The sequence below is a fragment of the Mustela lutreola genome, chromosome 8 (assembly GCF_030435805.1).
Source record: "Mustela lutreola isolate mMusLut2 chromosome 8, mMusLut2.pri, whole genome shotgun sequence".
NCBI classification, from domain to species: Eukaryota; Metazoa; Chordata; class Mammalia; order Carnivora; family Mustelidae; genus Mustela; species Mustela lutreola.
In genome coordinates, this window is record NC_081297.1 from 135,005,104 (window position 1) to 135,025,692 (window position 20,589).

The 20,589-nt window shown below is 46.8% G+C and overlaps 1 protein-coding gene across 4 annotated transcripts in view; it reads right to left on the bottom strand.

Annotated features, from left to right (window-relative positions):
* The window catches only part of APPL2 (adaptor protein, phosphotyrosine interacting with PH domain and leucine zipper 2), a 51,220-nt gene that overhangs the window by 21,948 nt on the left and 8,683 nt on the right, over positions 1-20,589 (bottom strand). For all 4 annotated transcript variants that reach the window (XM_059186739.1, XM_059186738.1, XM_059186740.1 and 1 more), the window contains exons 3-8: positions 10,490-10,549; positions 9,866-9,937; positions 6,220-6,307; positions 2,868-2,909; positions 2,693-2,751; positions 1,816-1,962 (exon numbers count right to left, since the gene is read on the bottom strand). In XM_059186739.1, coding sequence (XP_059042722.1) covers positions 1,816-1,962; positions 2,693-2,751; positions 2,868-2,909; positions 6,220-6,307; positions 9,866-9,937; positions 10,490-10,549 — 468 coding nt within the window. The remainder of the gene's footprint in view (positions 1-1,815; positions 1,963-2,692; positions 2,752-2,867; positions 2,910-6,219; positions 6,308-9,865; positions 9,938-10,489; positions 10,550-20,589) is intronic.

Below are 20,589 nucleotides of genomic sequence, written 5' to 3' on the forward strand. Positions count from 1 at the left end.
CCAGGGGAGGCAGAAATGAAGTCAAACAGCCCGCACTGAAGCGGGCGGTGCCGAGAAGCCTGACCCAGTGCCGCATTATCCAGAGACCCAGATTCTCGGGCCTTCGGAGCTGCAGGAAGTACAGTGGTCCGACGGCCACCAACCAAAAAGGTGGACGCTTAGTCAACATGTATTTAAAATGGCTGATGAGGCTGGAGGAGAGCGAATGCTTTGGAATCATCCAAAAGATTTATGGGTTAGACAACAACTGGTCTAAGCAAAGGAGTTATAGTTTTCTGCAGGATGTGAAGTTTGCAGTGGGAGGGGTTTTCTAGTCTTGGTCTTGAAATCTTGGTACTTTGCACATGAAAAGGGAAATAGGCCTCCTCAGTCCTCAAAGATGCTGCTGCTGCCACCCATCAATGACTGCGGCATGCTCTGCTCTGTGTCCCCAGGCCTGGGGCGGGGTGGGGGGCAGTTTGCTAGCACCGCTGGGGGTGGCATTCACTTAGCTGACCCCCGGCTCTTTAGAGGCCAGACTCGTGCTCCACAGGCCACCACTGTCAATCCAGGAAGAACAGACAGAACAGGAGGCATTAATGAGACAGCAGAGGCAGCACCGGCGCTCTCCAGCACCCAGGCCCTCCGCCTGGCAGAGGTGTGAGAACGAAGGAGAGAGGCGGCACCAGCGCCCACCGCGAGCAGCTGGACGTTGCAGGGGTCCGCTGTGGACCGGAGCCCAGGGCGGGACAGGGCCAGCTTTGGGTTTAACCCGGCTTTACCCAGAGGACACAGACAGATTATAGCACTCTGCTTAAATATCACCCCTGAAGGCAGAAGCCGTCTTGAGTTACCTCGCCTTTCAACGTCACAACCACATGAAAAGACGGATCCCTGAGCTTGAATGCCTAAAGATCCTCCCCTGCTCCCCTTTCCCAAACTGAAGGATACTGATGCTGTTTTCTGAAATACACGTATTTTTTAACATGTATTTTAAAAGAATAGATGCTCACACATGTGGCGTTTTAAATAAAAAGTTGCTGTTTTCTTCTCAACATTCTGCTTCCTGACATCCCCTTCTATTCCTAGGTTGTCAACTGAGAGAAGATATCCAGGTGTGTTTCCTGCATGCTGGGGTGCGGTGTTAGAGTCTGTGTAAGTGGGGCTCCAGCAGGGCAGGGATGGGGGGGGTGCCATCCACCATGAATGGACACTCACTCCTGTCCCTGCCAGGCTGGTGCTGCCCGGCCAGGGCCCCGCCCTGCCACTGGAGACTCCAGACAGACGAGTGTTCAGGAGACCACTAACGGGGGAAGAAGCCACATCCATCCCGGACAGACTTCAGCAAGCTACAGCAGTATTTTGCCACGGCCCAGATGCCAAGGTGCCGGCGATGACCTCAGCAGTGAGAAGAGCCCAGCTGAGGGTGAGCCTCGCCACACAGAGCAGCAGGGGACTGTGTGTGGGTCCTAAGCTAAAGGCCCAGGTCTACCAACCTGAGCAGTTCTGCTTCTCAGAACATTAGAAGACCAGGCCTGGCTCTCGCCTGGCTCAGAGACAAAGTGTCATGCCAGCCCCCTCCTCTGGCCCCATGGGAGGCTTGGGACAGAGGCCGTCACTGCCTGCACGTCCAGCCTAACAATCGCCCCCCTGGAAGCTTTCCACGTGCATACATGGAGCCGTCTTGAGTTACCACGCAAGGTGGTGCGTACGTGTTTCTTCCTCTGAAACATGCTTCGGTTTCTCCTAAACGCTAGCTCAGCAGGCACACCGAGTGGTTCTCCCCAGCTGGCTCAGGGCTCAGGGCTCAGCCCTCAGGGGACGGGCACGGCCTACCTGTCCGTGGGCAAAGCCTATCATGGGCTCCATCATGGCCACGCGCTTCCTGTCCTGCAGCGCATTGAGGGCGCAGTAGTACTGGAGGGAAGAGAGGTGCTGTTTGCGTCGCGCGGCCGCCACCTCCTTCACGACATCCGTCTTCACCTGGGTGAGAGGCGAAGGCAAACGTCAGGCTGTCTGAGGATGTGGCCGTTCGCAAGAGCATGAAGCTTCAGCAGCGTGTGTTTACTCAGTGAGACCCATTTCTGTGACCGATACAATAAAACTCAGATAAGGTTCCACTTTATGTTTTAAAAACTCCCAATTAAAGAAGTATTAGCATCTCCGTGCTTATGAGGCTTCCCCGGGGTGAAGCCAAGTACTCCCCGAGCCTTTAGGAGAACAACTCAGGGGCCTGCACTGAAAGCCACAAACATTTTAGTTCACTCCTAAGACTGTATTCCAAGGAAGTAATTTAGCTCAAGGAAATCATGCAACAGAAGTAGGAATTTAGATGCATTCAAATGGGCAATATCATCTACAGTAGCAAAAAAGCACGAGTTAGAGAAGTGGAGCCAGCACCCATGGCAAGAAATTCAAGTGACCTGAATACGTATGCGGCAGATAAGCACAAGGTACCAAGCTAATCTGAAATCATTGTGCAAATGTAATTACACAGTGGTTCCAAGTTGCTGTCTAATAAACCACGTTGAAAAGCTAGAATAGGAAGGTAGAAGACTACTTATGAGATTCAGAATAATTAAAAATCTACGTATATGAAAGAAGAAAAAGAATTCATCAAGGTACCCCCAATGCCATGAACTCACAGCAGGAATGTAGGAAAGGAGCTTAAGTAAGGGAGGTGAGAAACACCATGTCACGTAGCTATTCTTACCTTCTCATTCTCCTTTTTTTTAGGCAGCCTGCTATATTTTGCCATTGAGAGGTCATGCTCTAAAAATAAAGAGGCATTTTAGCACCCAGATGGGTTGAAAGGCAAGAACATTCATTCAGCATCTCCACCCACACACATACTAAACCCACGCGCCAAGAACGGAGAGGATGCCTACCATTACTGGCGAGTCCAAAAAGATCCTTTAAAGTGCTAACCTCTGAACAAGAGAGAAAAAAAAAAATCTTAGAGCAAAGGAAAGTAAAATATGCCAACCCCATATTGGCACGTGCTTCCCCAAGAAATAAAAGCCCATGTGCAGAAGGAAGACGGCTCTGTGAGCCCCTCCTCCGGGCCTCTGCCCTCACATGGCTCTGGCCTCCTGGTCTGACTGGAGTTTGTGGCTTCAGCTGCATCCCAAACTTGGGAGCCTGACTGACCGTGACCACCCACTCCTTGTTGACAGCATCTGGGGGGTCCATGAAGCAGAGGGTCCCTGGGGGAAGTGGGCTGGAGTGTGCGGTGGACAGGTGCTCTTCAGGGAGACCTGGAGTATACAGCGCAGCTCGGACTCTCCTGCCCCCCACAAAAGAGTGTTCTAATTAATACCTCTTTCCTCACAATATCTGGACCATACTTAGAACCTAGAAAGGCCCTTTGGCTGGCCATTTTTAACATCTGGCAAAGCCACCACTAACAAAGGAATATGGGGGTGCTTATTTGCAAGAGCAAGTGCACGAGCAGGGGGAAGGGCAGACGTGGAAGGAGAAGCAGGCTCCCCGCTGAGGGATTCCCGGGATCATGACCTGAGCCAACGGGCAGCTGCTTAACCGACTGAGCCACCCAGGCGCCCAGGGTATTTGTTTTAATGACAAAGTCTGAGGCTATCTAGCACAGGGTACCTGCGACAAGCCAACACACACCACCATTTCCTCCTGTGGGTGCCACGCGCCTCACGTATGAGGACGTATAACAAAGTCCAAGACCGAGAAGAAAAAATGATGAGGTCAATGAGGGTGATGGCTGTCCAAGGTTTCAAAAAAAAAAAAAAAAACACAGAGACATCTAGAAGAAAGCAATACTTTCTACAACTCTGCCACGATCAGTTTTGCTTCATCAAACAAAGGAAAGCATTTTCATACCTTTTATGTCTTTTTCTGTTTCCCTCAAAACTGCCTCCAGCTTTCTAATCTCTCCTCGTGTTATTCTTACGCCTTCGGTATCGGCTGCTTCCTGCATTTCCCTTCTTCCCCTCTCCCTTCCACTTCCTACCGGAGCACTCTCCGGGGGCTTCCCTTCCCGGGTCAAAGAGCTTCCTTAATCGGTCTGTGTTCTCTTCATTTAGATATGTCCTTGGATTGGTGCAGAAATGGAAAAGGAGGCGAAACGTCAGGTAAAAACCAGCACGTGGAGGGGAGGCCAGGTTCTAGGCTGGTTCTCGAGCTGACTCAAGCATGACCTGGGCCAAACACTTCACACTTGCATGCTGGTGTCGTCAGAGAAGGTTACTGTGATTCACTGTTTCCAAAGATACCGAAGAGGCTTCTCTTTTTACTATTACCACACAGTTTTATTCTCTTTTAAAAAAAAATCGCCATCCTAGGCAAATACTACTAATCCACACTTGGGTCCTACAGGCCCGACAAGGCCTGGTCATTATCACTGCCGGGACCCTCTGGCCCGGGCTGCCCCCCACCCCAAAGCTGAAAGACACAAATCTGACAACGCAGGTCGGGGTTGGGGGGGGTGATTATTTTCTGTCTAAAAGACTCGGAGTTTGTTCTTAAAACGATATCCCCACACATTTCTATGATTTTAGTTAGAGAAAATCTTTATGAAAAAATGCACTAAGACTCTCAGTTCGTACTGGATAATCAGCACAGGACTACATGCAGCTTTGGGATTTGCATGCTATTACAGACGAGCAACACACAAAACCGCTAAAAGTCCTGCTCAAGCCAGGCTTCTCTTCACACAAGATGACCTATCATTTATTGTTCTTTGTCATGTTTCAGCGCTGTCACACTGCCCCTGGCAAATGATCAGGTCTACCCCTGCTCCCTAGAGCCTCAGATGACATGATCACAGGGAATCTCCATATGGGTGGGTGTGGGGAGAAGACCATCTTTAAGATGTGCTGTGTCTTTCCTGCCTGAATAAAGTTTACATTTTAAGGTGAGTATATATATATACATATATATATGTGTGTGTGTGTATATATATGTATATATATATGACTTCATTTAAGGTGAAAATATATATATGTGTATATATATGACTTCATTTAAGGTGAAAATATATATATGTGTATATATATGACTTCATTTAAGGTGAAAATATATATATGTGTATATATATGACTTCATTTAAGGTGAAAATATATATATATATATATGTATATATATATATGACTTCAGTTCAGAGCAAGAGAGCGGGAGAGCGAGCACGAGGCGGGTAGGGGAAGAAGGCAGAGGGAGAAGCTGAATTCCCAGTGAGCAGGGATTCTGATGTGGGGGTCGATCCCAGGACCCCAGGATCATGACCCGAGTCGAAGACAGACACTTAACCAACTCAGCCACCCAGGTGCCCCTGAAGAGGCAGTACTATACTGAACAGATCTCGGAGTACTTGGTTTAGATTTCTTTGGCCAGCAATTTTTATATCGGTGTTCTAGAAAATACAATTCTTCCATCTCTAAGCAGTGAATATTTTCAGTGACATAAAAAACAAAAAGACTAGAAAGTTTGGGTTCCCTTTCCTATTATCAACTACTTTTTCCCCCCAAGATTTTGGGTTCTTTTTAATTCATTTTTGGACTACCTTGATTTCCAAGAGATAGAAAATTACTCTAAAGCTTTGTTTTACTTTTTCATTGAAGAACCAAAAATAGTCTAGAAGGGCAACCAGACTCTCTGAACCAGTCCCAGATCTACCGACCCACTAAAATGTGAGCTCCAGGAAAACAGGGAGCTTGTCTGCCTTGTTCGTGGCTGCAGCTCAGGGTCTAGCACAGGTAAAGCGTGGTCCCTGCCCCTCTGTCCCTCTCTAAGCTACCCACATTACATTCCAAAGCATTCATGGCTCCCCCAAAACAGCATGCCTCCTATAAATGCTCCAAACCAGTAATACAAACCTTGCCATCTTTGTCTCCTTGGTAAACACTTATTCATCTTTCAAAACCCAGCACAAGATCACCTCCTCCAGGAAGCCCTCCCTGGCACCCTAACTTCAAAAGGGTAATCACATCTTTCCGTGTGCTGTTTTTATTCCTTGTACCTCTCTTTCCGGCTGCCCTCATCACATAATGTTATGATTGTTTCCAAGTCAGTTTTTCTCATTAGCCTGTAACCTTCCTTTAGGGGAGCCAAGAACATAGTGGAGATTCAGTGGAAGTTAGCTAAACTGAAGTGCTCCGAAAAAGAAAGGCATTTCTCAATGATGCACAGATTTAAAGAAATTAATACAGTCAGAACAATTATGAAATGAATTGATGTTTTGCAGGTAACTGGCACCGAACTCAGCAACTTTACCTGTGAGATCCTTTTCTCGAAATTGTATAATAGGTAGAATCATTGTGTCTGCCAACTGTTTCGCCAGCTCTGTATGGAGAACATTAAGCTGAAAAAAGAGAGAAATCTTATTGAGAAAAATTAAACCCACTATAAAGAACACTTCTTTCCACACAGGATCACACTGGACAATTCTGTGTGTTTCAAGAGTTCTGCTACATTTCCTCAGCAAATAAACAACACTTCATGAAGCTGCAAATGATACAGGCCCAGAGGTACTCAAAACTAAATGCAAGGTTCTGAGCGGGCCTCAGTTAGGTTTGCTAAAGCAGTCTCTGAGCCCATGGCTACGGTGTGTGTACGGTGCAATCCAGGCTGAGCCACACCAGCTGGAGGAGAACGCGTTCATGTCCTTGCAGTGAGCACAGCTCACTGGGAGCACTCACCTTAGGTCATACATTATCAGTCACAGTGCGCATGCTCCCCCTCAGAAGGGCTGAGGTCATACTTGCAAGACCCGCCTGCTAGAAGCCTACTAACCCTAAAACCACAGCAGCTGCAGGCCTGGGAGTTACTCTGGAGAGTTACATGCTTTGTATCCCTTGGTTCTCAGCCACTCTGAGAGTCCGGTCTTACTGACTGTACCCATGTACCAGGTGGACAAACAACTCTCCACATCCAGACAGCAAAGAGGCAGAACGGTTGGGATTTTCATCCTGGGCTACTGGAATCCGAACTCCAGGTTTCTCCCATTATACCGTGTTGGATAGAGAGTCTTGTGCTCACGAAGTTGCCCAAACTTCAAATGTCTGGTAGTCTAGACATCAGCAACGAACACATATTACTAAAGATGTTTTGGGATTCCTGCTTGGAAAACAAAGGGAAATCACCCAGCAGTCTTTTTGGCAGTGTGCATCTGGCCAAGCTTCTTTCAGCGATGACAGCAGTCACATACGAGCCCCCTCTGTACCCACAGCTCTCCCACCAACAGATCTGGTCCTTCAGGGCTGTACTTCCAGAACTGCTCTGAAAAGCTTACAGACAATCATTTGCCAGGCAGGGGAGCTGGAGGCCAAGCAGTTAATGTCCTGTCTTTCAATCATCAAGACAAAGCACGGCAGCTTTGTTCTGCTGAGAACGCAGGAGGACACACATGCCAATAAATGCCACCAAGACAGAATGTGTTAACTACTTTTCCTGAATAACTTCAGTGAGAAATGTACTGTTTTTTTTTACTAACAGTTAAGTGAATGAAAGTCAACCAGTGTACCTACTATGTGTCTGGCTGTGTGTTCAATGCCCTGATACACATTATCTCATTTAATCTCTACAACAGCCCAGTTAGATGGGCTTTCTCGCTGCTGCCACTTACAAATGAAGACACCAAAATCAGGGTGATTACGTGGTTTTCTAGGCATCATTCACTTTTGGAATGGTAAATTTCCTATCGACTCATTGTCTTCCTTATTTCTTAAGGATCAAGGGGTTTGGCACCAACTTTTTGCCCTGGGGTTTTTGAGAGGGAAGGGACAATCACTTCTAAACACCGTGCCTTAGCTCAAGAGAGTGCAAAGAGATTACCTCTCGGCACTTCAATATCGTCATCCTGAAAATAAACCATTCCCTGCATGGTTACCGTGATGACAAAATAGTAACCTGAATAGAAAACACTCAGAGTATAGGGCCTGACGCACACTCGCACACTCGTTGGCATATCCATAATGATGGTGAATTCCTGTTTCGGGTGCACTCAGTGGAAGTGATCTAGGAACCCTGCCTTTGGGGAAATCAACAAGGACAGAAATTTCTATATGCATACAACACGGAGTGTCTGGTTCCTAGGGATTCCATTAAAAATATGAGCCACAAAAAATCTCTACTTTTAGTTGTGTTTTTTCTGAGTCAAGTCACTTGTCTTGAAAATTTTCCAACCTGATACAGGCCCCGGTAGAGAAAACAACCTGAAAATCTACTCAGAAGCCGCCCACCTGAGCTAACGGCTTTCATGCACATAGGTCTCCACACCAAGAGGCTTGTTTGAGAAGCCCCGACAGGGCCGAGCTTCGGGGAGGCGGTCACACCACCTGTAACATCACACTCCCAGCCGTCCAGCCTTTGGGAATGATTCACTCCCCACCTAAAGCATCATCATTCCTGCCCATGAAAGGAGGGTTATAAGTAAGTCTCTTAAACTGGAAATATCGGTTCTGGGTGTCTGACAACTAACCACATTTCCTTAGCAACTGGCTCTGGTCAAGAAAAGACTTGACTTCAGAGGGTGTAGTCCGCTGCTTCTCCCCCTGGGCTCCTCATTCATGGCTAATTAGGAAACATTTGTCTCCTCGCTTCCAAAAAAATTACTTTTTACTCCTCTATTACTTTTTTCCATTCATGTTCCTCCTCTTCTGGAAAAGACATCTAACCATTTTAAACATACACTGTGAAAAGAGTCAGAGTTGTGGAGAAAGTATGAAGCTGAAAAAGAACTGGACGACCGTTCTTTTATATCCTGTTATATCTCCCTTTACAACCTTTTATACCTGTTACAGCCCCAGTGCCTACAACAGTACTTACTACACAGCAGGTGGTCAATACATGTTTGCTGAACAAGTATCAACGTGTTGGGTTGACTTGTTGACTGAATGACCCTGCAATGTTAGTTTCACATTTTATAAACTGAAGACAGTATCTCATCTACACCAGCGCCTGGACAGCGAAACGGCACCTGCATATTCTTTTGCTTCTTCATCATCATTTTCTGCTGTGAGAACTGCAAGCTCCTTGAACGATGAAATACAATTTCGTACTGACCCAGTTCTGCAGAGGGTTCTGCTCAGCACCAGGAGCACCTGAGCTGCAGTGTTTATCACAACTGGGATTTATGTACTTCTCTTATAACAATTACCTGTTTTTCGCAAATGTTCCCAATGTATTATGCAGTACAGCTACGACGACGGTTGCATAACACCCTCTGTGGTGGCGTGAATCCTGCCCACCCTCATCCTCCCCCAAAGAAAAGTCCAAGCAGAACATGTGAGTCTTCAGAAACGAGGTCTTCCCAGATGTGGTGACGGACCTCCAAATGAGACCATCCTCAGTTATCCAGGTAGGCCTTAATTCAATGACAAGTGTCCTTACACAAAGAGAAGACACACAGGGAAGGAGTGAAGTGGGGTTGGGAGGAGGCCATGGCAAGGTGGAGACTGGATGCAGCCACTTGCCATGGGACAGTCAGGGGCAACAGAAGCCGGAAGAGGCCACGGAAGATTCCGCCTCGGGCCTCTGGAGGGAGCCTGGCCTTGCCAACAACTTGATTTCATACTCTGGCCTCCAGAAGTATGGGAGAGAATAATTGTCTACTGTTTTAAGCCACCTACTTGTAATTTATTACAAGCAGCTGGAGAAACCAATACACCCTTCTTAGGAAACTGAATTCTCAGAAATCTCTCTTGGTCCATTGTTCACGTATAACAAAGCTTTTCTCCTCAACCAGGAACAAACATAATTGCATACAACTTGTCCTATGAAATGAGCCTTGGAAGATCAGCAAGTTGAGATATACTCTGAGATATTTAAGGAGATATCTAAAATGGAAAGTGGGCCAACACAAAGATGAAATAAAGTTCAGGAAGGAATCAAATCAAATTTTGCCATGTTGTGATCTTACCTCATCTACCACTTTGGCAAAATAGTGGAGTGTAGAAATTACTTCTTCATCGCCTTTGCCAAGAGCAAAATTCTAAGACCAGAGAATAAAAGACCCGGGTGTTAAGGCTTGGGGAGTCGGTGCTACCACCCCACCCACGTCCCACCACCCTCCACACCAGTCCCCACTCTGCCCCCGAGCACACAAGGTGTCGCGGTGTCTGGATGCAGAAAACGAGTGCGCTAGCCTCGTCCTGCCCCGCGACGCTCTCAGTCGCCCCTCCCTGACGATCCCTTCGTTGGCCATCGCCCTTCTGTCTGGTCATAACGTCATCTTTGAGTTTAGTTTCTGGAACTGGGTTATTTCCTGGAATTTGATTCCTCAGATCACGAACCCTCAAGGCAGTGGGTGACTTCTGTAGGCTAATTAGAATATACCACAAAGACTTTGGGATAATCTCACCAATTAGAATTTATCAGGGGAAAGGAAAAGGCAAGACAAGAGAAAAAACAGGAGTGGACCACAAACGAAAAGAAAGAAGGAAATCAAAGCCTCTCAAGGATGCCCTTTGGAGAATTCCTTACAAGACTACCACTCACGAGGGCCCCGAGCACAGCTTCACATGCCAGGTGAGTCCCCAGTTACCTGTTTCTCATACGCCAGCAGCTGTTTCGAGAGCTGGTGGGTGGCCAGGCACATCTCATTCTGCAGGGAGAGGAGAAAAGCAGGTAAGATGTGTCCAACACACACACAGGCTCCAGAGAAACGTCACCTCAGAGAATCCCCTAAAAAAAATGTATGTGTGTGTCTGTGAAATAATTGTTCAGAAATTATTTGGAAAACAAGAGCAAAACAAATTAAAAGGGTTAAAGCTTGTTTCCCCCCACCCCCGCCAATTTACAAATTACTGCTCCTTCTAGTCAGTCAGTACAAAAAAATGCAGCGAGCAATTACGCTGTGCCCAGCATCCAAGAAAGACGCCGTCCCTGTCCTCACAGGATTTACTGGGGAAGCAGACATCAAAAAATGGTTACAAGCATGATGAGAACTGCAAAGGAAATCGCGGACATGTTAGGGCTATAGTAGGAGCACGCAGATGGTCTCTGAGGAAGAGAGGTTCTAAGCGGACCCCTGAAGACAGACGAGGACTTAGCCATGGGAACCAGCTTTCTAGAGGAGAGACTCGCATGTGTAAAGCAGCACAGGCTGTCTTATCCAGGTAGGCCTTAATTCAATGACAAATGTCCTTATACAAAGAGAAGACAGCAGAGTGTAGTTGGAGCAGGGGGTGCAGGTGTGCAGGCGAGACGAGGCTGACTGTGCGGGCAGAGGGCACACAAACTCCAGGGTCCACATCTGGCCTGGATTCTAAGTGCAGTGGGAATTTCAGCAGCACTGGGACCTGATCAGATCCAGCAAACCCAAGAGGGCTAGGTCGGTCCTGCTGGACAGGAACACGGAAGCACAGCTGCCCTATCCTGGAAGGCCCGTTTTGTGCCACTTTTCACTGGCCTATATTGTTCATCTTCCTCTTCTCCGATTTATCCCTCTAATCTCTGGATGTGGGGCAGTTTTCCACCACTAGCCTCCCACAGTCGATGCCCTCCGTCTAGAACACGTGTTTTCCATCTCTAAAGCTCACTGAAAGCTTCGCTTCGGATTCAGGACTCACTCCTAGCAGAGGAGAGAGCCACAGGGTCTGACTGGAGAGGAGGGGAGGGCACCGGCTGGCCTTGGCCTTGGCCTTCACTTACTTTCTAATTCTAGGCTTGCTGTTCCCTTAGGGGCAAGGCCTGAACTCTGCAGGGGCTTGTTTTCTTTACCTTGGTTTTCCTTTGAAAGACCCATAGGAGTCCTAATCCTACTTTTTTCAGCCCTCTTTGCTGGCCACCAGCCAACCTGTTCCCAGACTTCCTTCACTGGCCCCAAGGAATAGGCACTAATTGGCCCTGAAACATGGCTATCTCCCCTTTCCCCCGGAATGAAACAAGCACATATAAGAAAAGTTCCCGGCTTTGGCATCCTACCAGGGTGTCCCTCCTTTCAAAACAAACGAGAGCTGGTGGCCACAGAGCCAAGAGGAGGCAGGTGAACAGATGCACAAGCGCTAGCCCCCCACCGGGGGAGGGGACGCGATGGCTGCCAGCACATGGCAGCCTCTCAACAAATGTGCTGATGAGTGAGTGAGCAAACACGGTCAGAGGACTCATGGAAATTCCCGGTTTAATACAACACTCGGAATCAGAGGTCAGGGGAAAATACCTCTAACCCCACAAGGTAACATCACAATGCGGGGGGGGGGGGGCAGGTACAATAAAATACCAAGAATGGACACGCATAAAACAATCTGCCAAGAAACAGTGCCTGTCGATCATCTCCAGCAGTGCCGTTTGGAAGATCAGACAGAGTGCACGGGCACAAGGGTCTTGGCCCACTCACTGGGATGATCGCCTGTTGTGTCAGAAAATCCCTGCTTCTCTTCTCGGAGTTAGTGATGGGAGGGTTTAAGGTGGATTTGCTCAAGCTACTTTGGCATCTCCCTGGGGGCAGCGCCATGTGGACTGGGATTTGCAGACCTACAGACTTACCCTAACAGTAGCAGCTAACACGCAGAGCATTTAATCCATGACAGATGCCACACCAAGTGTATTCCATGTATTACCTCATTTAGTTCTGACAACCCTGTAGGTTAGGTTCTGATTTTACAGATGAAGTAACTATGGCACAGAGAGGTTAAGACACTTGCTGAAGGTCACATAGCCAGTTCGCAGCAGGGTTGGGATGTGAGCCCACATCTGTTCCATTCTAAGATATACTACCCTCCAGGATCCCAAGTCTTGCTAAGAGCTGAGGCCGCCTATGCTTTAGCCTAAAGTTGACAAACTTTTCCTCGAAGGGCCCGGACAGACATTACTTTTGGACATCGTCTCTCACAACTACTCACTCTGCTGCTGGAACATGAAACAGCCATAACAAGACAGAAATGAATGAGTGTGCCTTCCTTGTTTAAACATTATTTACAAAAACAGGAAGCCAGCCCAAGGGTGTAAATTGCTGATTCTGCTTTAGACACTAAATGTCTCTAGAGACCCACCCTCAGGATGCTCTCCATTAAACTATAATATTTCAAGTTCAAGGAACATATTCTATTTTTTTTAAGATTTTATTTATTTATTTGAGAGAGAGAAAACACAAGCAGGGGGTTGGGGTGGGCATAGGCAGAGGGAGAAGCAGGCTCCAGCTGAGTAAGCAGCATGATGTGGGGCTCAGTCCCAGGACCCCGGGATCATGACCTGAGCCAAAGGCAGACACTTAACCGACTGAGCCACTAAGCTGCCCCTGTTTTCTACTTTCTTAGGTCATTCTTTATCTTAGCTAAACCTAAAATATTACTGCCCTATATCTCTATCCTATAGCAACTGGTTAACATGCATGCCTTCAAACTAAGCAAGAAACACCAGCTACCTGAATTCTTCTTGACCACTTAGGGGCAAATGTCCCAAATGGAATGGGAAAAAACCTGTCCGAGCACTGCCTGGGTCGGGGGGTGCACCTGGGCTCCCTGCCCAAAGCAAAGAAGGGGGCCCAACATTCGCCGCTGCTTTCCGCAACTGCTGCGTACAGCTGGACTCTGCCAGGTCTCACCCAGAAATTTCACCCTGTGACAATCCTGTGCCTTTTTCAGATGTGTGTGATTTCAGGCTGCACGATTCAGCTCCACCAGTGGGATCTCACTGGGAACAGACGACAGGTCCAAAACGACCTGTCACCTGCCCTGAAAAGAAGTGAACTCTGGGCAGAGCACATGCCGTGAAAAAATCTTTTGAACTAAACCAACTTTAATCTTATTCACACTTAATCTATTGTACACAGAGGTTTTATGAAACGCTTTGCCAACATCAGCCAATTACCCCACACCCCGTGAGGTCGGCCCACACGATTATCTCTGTGGCAAGGCTTGCAGCCCTGGAGCTGGGGTGCAGAGTAAGAAATACCAGTAACACAGACACCCGCAAACATGCAGTGAGTCTTTTCTAGGTTCTTGATGGAGCTGTTAAGTGCCTGTCGTATATTATCACATTTAATCCTTTCAATGCTCCTACAGGTGAGGACTATCGCCATCCTCATTTTACAGACGAGGAGACACAGGCTCAGAAAGGGCAGTAACTTTCTAAAATCACAACCAATACCCAGCAAGGCAAAGACCCAACGCAGATCTGCTGGACCTAAAATCGACACACGGCGTTTTTAACACCACGCTACTTCCAATCTAAAGGGCAAACGTGTTATCTGGCTGGCACTCAGTGGGCATGTCTCGTGGGGCCCAGGGCTAGGAACATAAATCCCGTACTTTTAGTTAGCTGTGGTTCAACGACAGAAGTGGCCTAAAATTCCGACTCTAAATGGAGTTCCGTGAGTAAGATTTTCTGTGACATTCTGGAACCACTCTGGCTATTAACGATGCTATTCAATGTCTCCTAAGTATCCTTTAAAAAGACCACTTCAGGAAGCATTCGCTGACAGCATCTCCTGTATCCCACAGCCCCTCCGTGGCTCCTGCCAAGGCAGCAACTTCAGTGGTCAGCAAACCCGAAAGGAAAACCAAGGTTTTAGCAGGACTGTTTATCTCGGGGTGGCACAGAGAGCCCACGACACTGTCACTGTCACCCCAAACCACCCAAACGCCCCTGCTGGTGACACATCCATGCCGGATGGCTACAGTGAGCTGGGAGCAGGGGCAGAGGAAACCCCGGGGGGGTCAAAGTCACCAAGCGCTTGCTTCCATCCCAGCAATGTCACCTCAAGCCCGTCGTGGAAAGTCTCAGTCACCAGGTGCTTACCACAAAGCCGGGGTCCAGGAGCCCGCAGGCTGGGTCGCGTACAGGAGTAGCGAGGGGCGCGAGGAACGGAGGCAGGAAGCTGTGCCGGGGGCAGGCGCTGAGGGGTGCCCACTGGGGACGGGGACGTTACCCGGGAGGCAACGGGGAAGCCCTGAGCAACGTGGGCGGGAGAGTGACAAGACCTGACAGGAGCAGAGGAAAGCTCAAGAGTGGCTGTGGTGGAGAGGCTCGCTGGAGGGGCCTGGCGGGAGGGCGGCGAGACCACCGAAGAGGTGCTGGAGACCTGTGACGAGTTTCTGAGGCAAAAACAGCAGCATGCAGTGCGTGAGCGAGGAGGAGAAATCAAGGAGGAGGACTGAGGGAAGACGGCCCCCAGCTAGGACGCAGAGGACCCGAGGGGATTCGGGAGTGATGACAAAGCACACAGCGGGGCTGTGCTGGCGTTCAGCTGCAGATGTCCCCAACTTGGTTCTTCACCCCACACTTGGTTCTTCTACAGCTCTAACACTCAGAGGGGCCAGGCCTGGTGTGGGCACTGGAAGCGGAGAGTCCACTCTCTGGCATCTCCCGGCCCAGAGGGACAGGGAAACCGCACTCCTGCGCCGGAAGTGCTGGGAGCGACAAGTGCACGGTGCATCCGGGCACACAGAGACACCTCGGAGGTGAGGTCTTAATACCGGGAAGGTGATTTGTCAAGGGAAGGGTTTGATGGAGATTGCTGGCAGCAGGAACGGCAGAGCACAATCTCAAGACATGGGGAGGACCTGGCACATTCTGGAACAGCCAAACAAGAGGGCAGAGGATCAGGCTGATACTCGGTTCATGAAGAGCTTGCGTACCTTTGCTGAGGAGTTCAAACTCAACTGCACAGGGAGCCAGGGAAGCATGTGAAGACAGGGAGGGAGGGAGGTCTGGACGGAGGAGGCACTGAAAGGGGAAGACACTCCTGAAGGCAGGACGATGGATGGATCGGGGACCGCTGGATCGGGTTAGACTGAGCACTCACTCCCCACAGCACCAAGAGGAAAATGTCTTGAATAAAGACCCAGGGACAAGGGCTAGAAACAGATTTTGAAACCGCCAGACTTGCTCAAGGAATCTGAACCCTAGAAGCAAAAAATGAAGCAGAGGATTCTAGCGCAGTTTTAGAGAACACCTGGACTTAAAAGGGGCAGGCAGCAAGGTGCCAAGAAAGGAGAAAGATTTAGAAGGATGGGCAGAGAACTAGGAGGAGACCGGAAGGGACCTTGTCACAGGAACCAAAGCAAGACCGCTTCAAGGGGGGTGCCATTAAAGGATCAGGTGCTGGCCCAGGGCCCGAGGTGGAGAGGCTATGACTCAGGAACTAAACTGCTCCCCTGCGAAATGGAGGAGGGATGCCAGACTGAGGTGGCCTGAGGAGCAGGCATCAAATACCCAGTGAGGAAGTGAAGAGAGCAAGGACGGACTGCTCGGTCAACAAAGTCAGGATCAGAGGACCAAGCTTCTACTGAACCCAAATAACAGTCCCAGTACAATGTGCTACCTTAACTATTGTTATTATAAGACTTAGAAGATGATTAATACCCAGAGCCCTTTGTGCAGGAACTGATCCTCGCCTTTCACAGGTAAACTCTATTAACCTTTGCAACAATCAGTGAGGCGGCCATGATTACGGTCTCTGTTACCTGACAAGGTAATTCGGGCAAACAAGTGACCCTCCCAACACCACACAGCAAGTGGCCAAAGCCAGCACTGGAACTCAGATCTGTGAGTTCAAGGCCACACACTTAAGCCCTGTACCTAAGCAAGTAAGCCTTGCCCAGATTCATCTTCCATACTAATCTGAACACCACCAATGCCATGTGAGGAAAAGCTGTAGGTCCTGCAGCACGCAGAACAAGAGCAGGAATCCCAGTCTCTGAAGCAGTTTCTAGAAACCACTCAGGTTCTCTGCTCCCTCACTGAAGCTACTTTCATATTTCTCCTCAGTCCCTGTCATATCAACCTCAATTTGGCTGGTTTTCAGGGCTACTGAAATGCACTGACTAAAACAATTATGCATTAAAACTAATTCAACAAGGAAAGTCACTCTGGGATACAAAAAGGAACTGGCTCCCCCCTCACATACAGTGGGTCCCCGCTTCCCTGGGGGACACATTCTTAGACCCCCAACATCACAGCTAGTGTGGAATTCTACATATACTATTTTTTCCTACACATACATACCTATGATAAAATTTAATTTATAAATTAGGCACAGTAAGAGATTCACAATAACCAAATGGAAAAATTACAATACAGTTGACCCTTGAACAACATGGGTTTGAAGGTCAACTTACATGCCAAGTTTTTTCAGTAAATACATACAGAGCTGAAAATGTATTCCTCCTTGTGATTTTCTTAATAACATCTTTTCTCCAGCTTACTTTATGGTAAGAAGTACAGAATATGGTATGTACAACACCCCAAATATGTGTCAATCAACTCTATGTTATTGGAAGGCTTCTGGTCAACAGTAGGCCATTACTAGCTAAGCTTTGCGGGGAGTTAAAAGTTGTATGAGGATTTTCAGCTGTGCGGGGGTCAGCGCCCCAACCCCTCCATTGTTCAAGGGCCAACTGTAACTATAATAAAAGCTACGTGAATGTTGTCTCTGTCTCAAATATCTTATTGTGCTGTACGCACCCCTCTTCTTGTGATGATGTGAGACCATAAGATGCCCCCATGGTGTGATGAAGTGAGGGGAACGGCACAGCTCTAGGCTACTACTGACCTTCTGCGGATACAGCGGAAGGAGGAGCACTTGCTTCTAGACCACAGTTGGTTGTGGGTAACGGGAACGTCGGAAAGTGAGCCCACAGTTAAAGGCGGAACCGTTGTGCTACACAGCTGTTTGGCTGTCTAATAGTGGGGATTGTTCTAGAGGGACAAGAACAACCTTGGAAAGCTCCTACTTCCTCAGCCTCTGCTGCCACTTCTGGAGGACAGTATGTCAAAAGAGTAGAGCGTACTGGGTTCAGGGTGAGAGTGAAGGTCTTGGAGTCAAAGACCTGAGTGCAAATTCTAGTTCTGTCACTATGATATTAGGCAAAATATATCACCTGAGTCTTAGTTTACTGATCTGCAAACATGTGCTATGGTAGTACCTCTCCTTTCTTGTGAGAGCTAAAGGAGATTCTACAAAGGAGATGCCAAGCTTAGTGTTTGGTATGTTTCTGTGCCCAGTAAATGGAGACTATTATTTCTGTTATTACAGTAAGTAGTTCTGACCCTATCTGTTTTCCAAATCCTCCCCCGGCCCTATTATAAGCTCCCACTCCTGGAAGCCCCTCCTCCCATTTTGTTTCCCAATAGGTGCATTAGCTTGTGTAGCTTGAGATCTCTATACAGGGGCCCCCTAAACAATGCAGGGGTTAGGCGGCAAGCCCTGCCTTGTGCAGCCAAAAATCTGTACATAACTTTGAACTGCCCCCGAACTTAATAGCATAGTTAACCAGAAGCCTTACTAATAACATCAACAGTCAACACAAATTCTGTATATTATATGTATCATATACTTTATTCTTACAATAAAGTAAGCCAAAGAACAGAAAATGTTATTATGAAAATCTTAAGAGGGGGCCTCTGGGTGGCTCTGCTGGCTCAGCATCCCACCCTTGGTTTTGGTTCAGGTCACGATCTCAGGGTCATGTGATTAAGCCCCTTTGGGCTCTGGGTTCAGTGGGGAGTCTGCTTGGAATCTTGTCCCTCCCCAAACTTGTGCGCAATGCACACTCTCTCTAAATCTTTACAAAAAAGAAGAAAAAAAAGAAAGAAAATCTTAAGAGAAAATACATTTACGGTGCCGTATTTATAAAAAAATCCACGTATAAATGGACCTGTGCTGTTCAAAGTCATGTTGTTCAAGTGTCAACTGTATATCAACATTTCTTAAGAAGAAAAATTTTTTCTTATAATACCAAATTTCTGTGTATCTTCTCTTCAAAATATTTTACTCCTATCACCTCCTACAACTTGAAAAGATACTATTCCCACCTCCAGTTTGGGCTTTTAGTTTTTAAGATGTGTAGTTCTGTATTCCAGAAGATTGAAGAACAGTTGTAGAGATAGAACTATGGGTGAGTAAGTCTGCTTTGCTGAAGGAAAATGAAAGTGGCTTAACAATGGTTCTCACCTCAAAAGAATCCATCCAAAATTTACTTAAAGAAAAGAAAAAAAAAAAATTCTATCCAGACTGAAGGCACTGACTACAGAAGTTCATTATCTGTTGGAGGAGACAGATTCCAAAAATTGCTGGGTTTCGCTAAAATTGCTGGGGACATTTCACTGGTCCCTGTTTTCTCACCACAATACTCACAAGGAGATTACTAAGTAAACTTCATTGTAAGATCCTAAAAAATCCATTCTTTAAATATTAAAAATTTTTTTAACCTCTCCAAGAAAGAAACAAAATTATGGCAGATGTTTTGATTATTTATGCAATTCTGTAAAATCTATGAAATGCAAAATCTGAGATTTAACTGAATATAGACAAAGATGCGTCTATTCAGACACTAAGGAGATTTTAACCTTATCTAGCCAATCATCCTCAAAACAGCAGATCTTTTTATGTAACCCATCTCTGCTGTTAGTCCATGAGAAATGTGTACTGCCTCCTTCGTTCAAGTGACCCCTAACAAGGTACTCAGTTCCCATGGCCTGCAAAGGCACATGTGACAGTCAAAAGACCAGATGTGACTTCTGGGACCGCCATAAAATGTGAAAAACAGCTCATGGACGGTAGCTTCGTTCTAGCATATACGTGAAATAAAATTTTAAAATTTTCCCCAAATCAGCTACAATCAGCAAAACTGCTCACAGAACTTTCCTCAAGTTTTCCTCACTCTTCCTCTTTCATAAACTGAGGTTCAATGGCTTTTGCCCTATCAGAAAACAGAAATTTACCACGTGGTCTGATTCAAAGTGAATCATTTATCACTTACCAGCAGTATATACCTGATTTTTAAAATACATTAATGCAAAAACATCTTGCTAAGTGCCTGTGTTTTTAAAAATGAGATTATAAAACCCTACTAATTTAATTCAACAGGTCTAGGTGCAAAATATTCAAGGAATAATGTTAAATAAACCAAGAAATAACTTAGAGGGAAAAAGTTGAGTGAAAACACTGGTGAAGTATTACTATACATATGTATACACACACCCATAAATATATGTATATAAACAAATTCATCAAAGAGGAGTCAAAGAAGTTTTGTTTTGTTTTTTTTTTAAATTACAAAGAAACAAAAGAAGACACTTAAGCCTTCACATAAACCTGAAGACCAACTGACCCTGACCCAGCTGATCTGGATGCCGCTGGCCCCTGCTCGAATCTGTGGCTGAGTCTGGCAGCCTAAGCAGCCCTTCCCGCCAGCCTCTGCTGCAGGAAATGCCGAGGCAGGAGGAAGAGTTTCTGGCCAGTAGAGAACCCATGTGATAATCATGTGGTGTGAATTTAAAAAGCCGGTTTACAGACTCTTGGAATGCACGACCCACTTAATTTTGGCAAAATGTAGTTTTCTGGCTCAAAAGAAAAAAAAACGCGTAAGAAGGCATCTGGACATCTCCAAGCAAATGATTCTGACAGACATGGAGAGGCAGAACAGAAACTTTTGAGAGTGACAGAGACACTGTCCTTTTAGTCTTGGGTCTCCTAAACATTAAATGGGAGACAAATCATTTAATGACAATATTCAAATCACTGAATAGCAAGTAAGTTCCAGTCCAAGTCCAGTGAAAAAAATTTTTATTTTCTTAAATTTTGAATATGTAGGGAATATAAAAAATACAATATAAATAGGGTTTTAAAAAATCAACATAATATGTCCCCAGTTTCTGAATGTCTTACCAAAACAGTATCACACATGAGCACATTTGTTT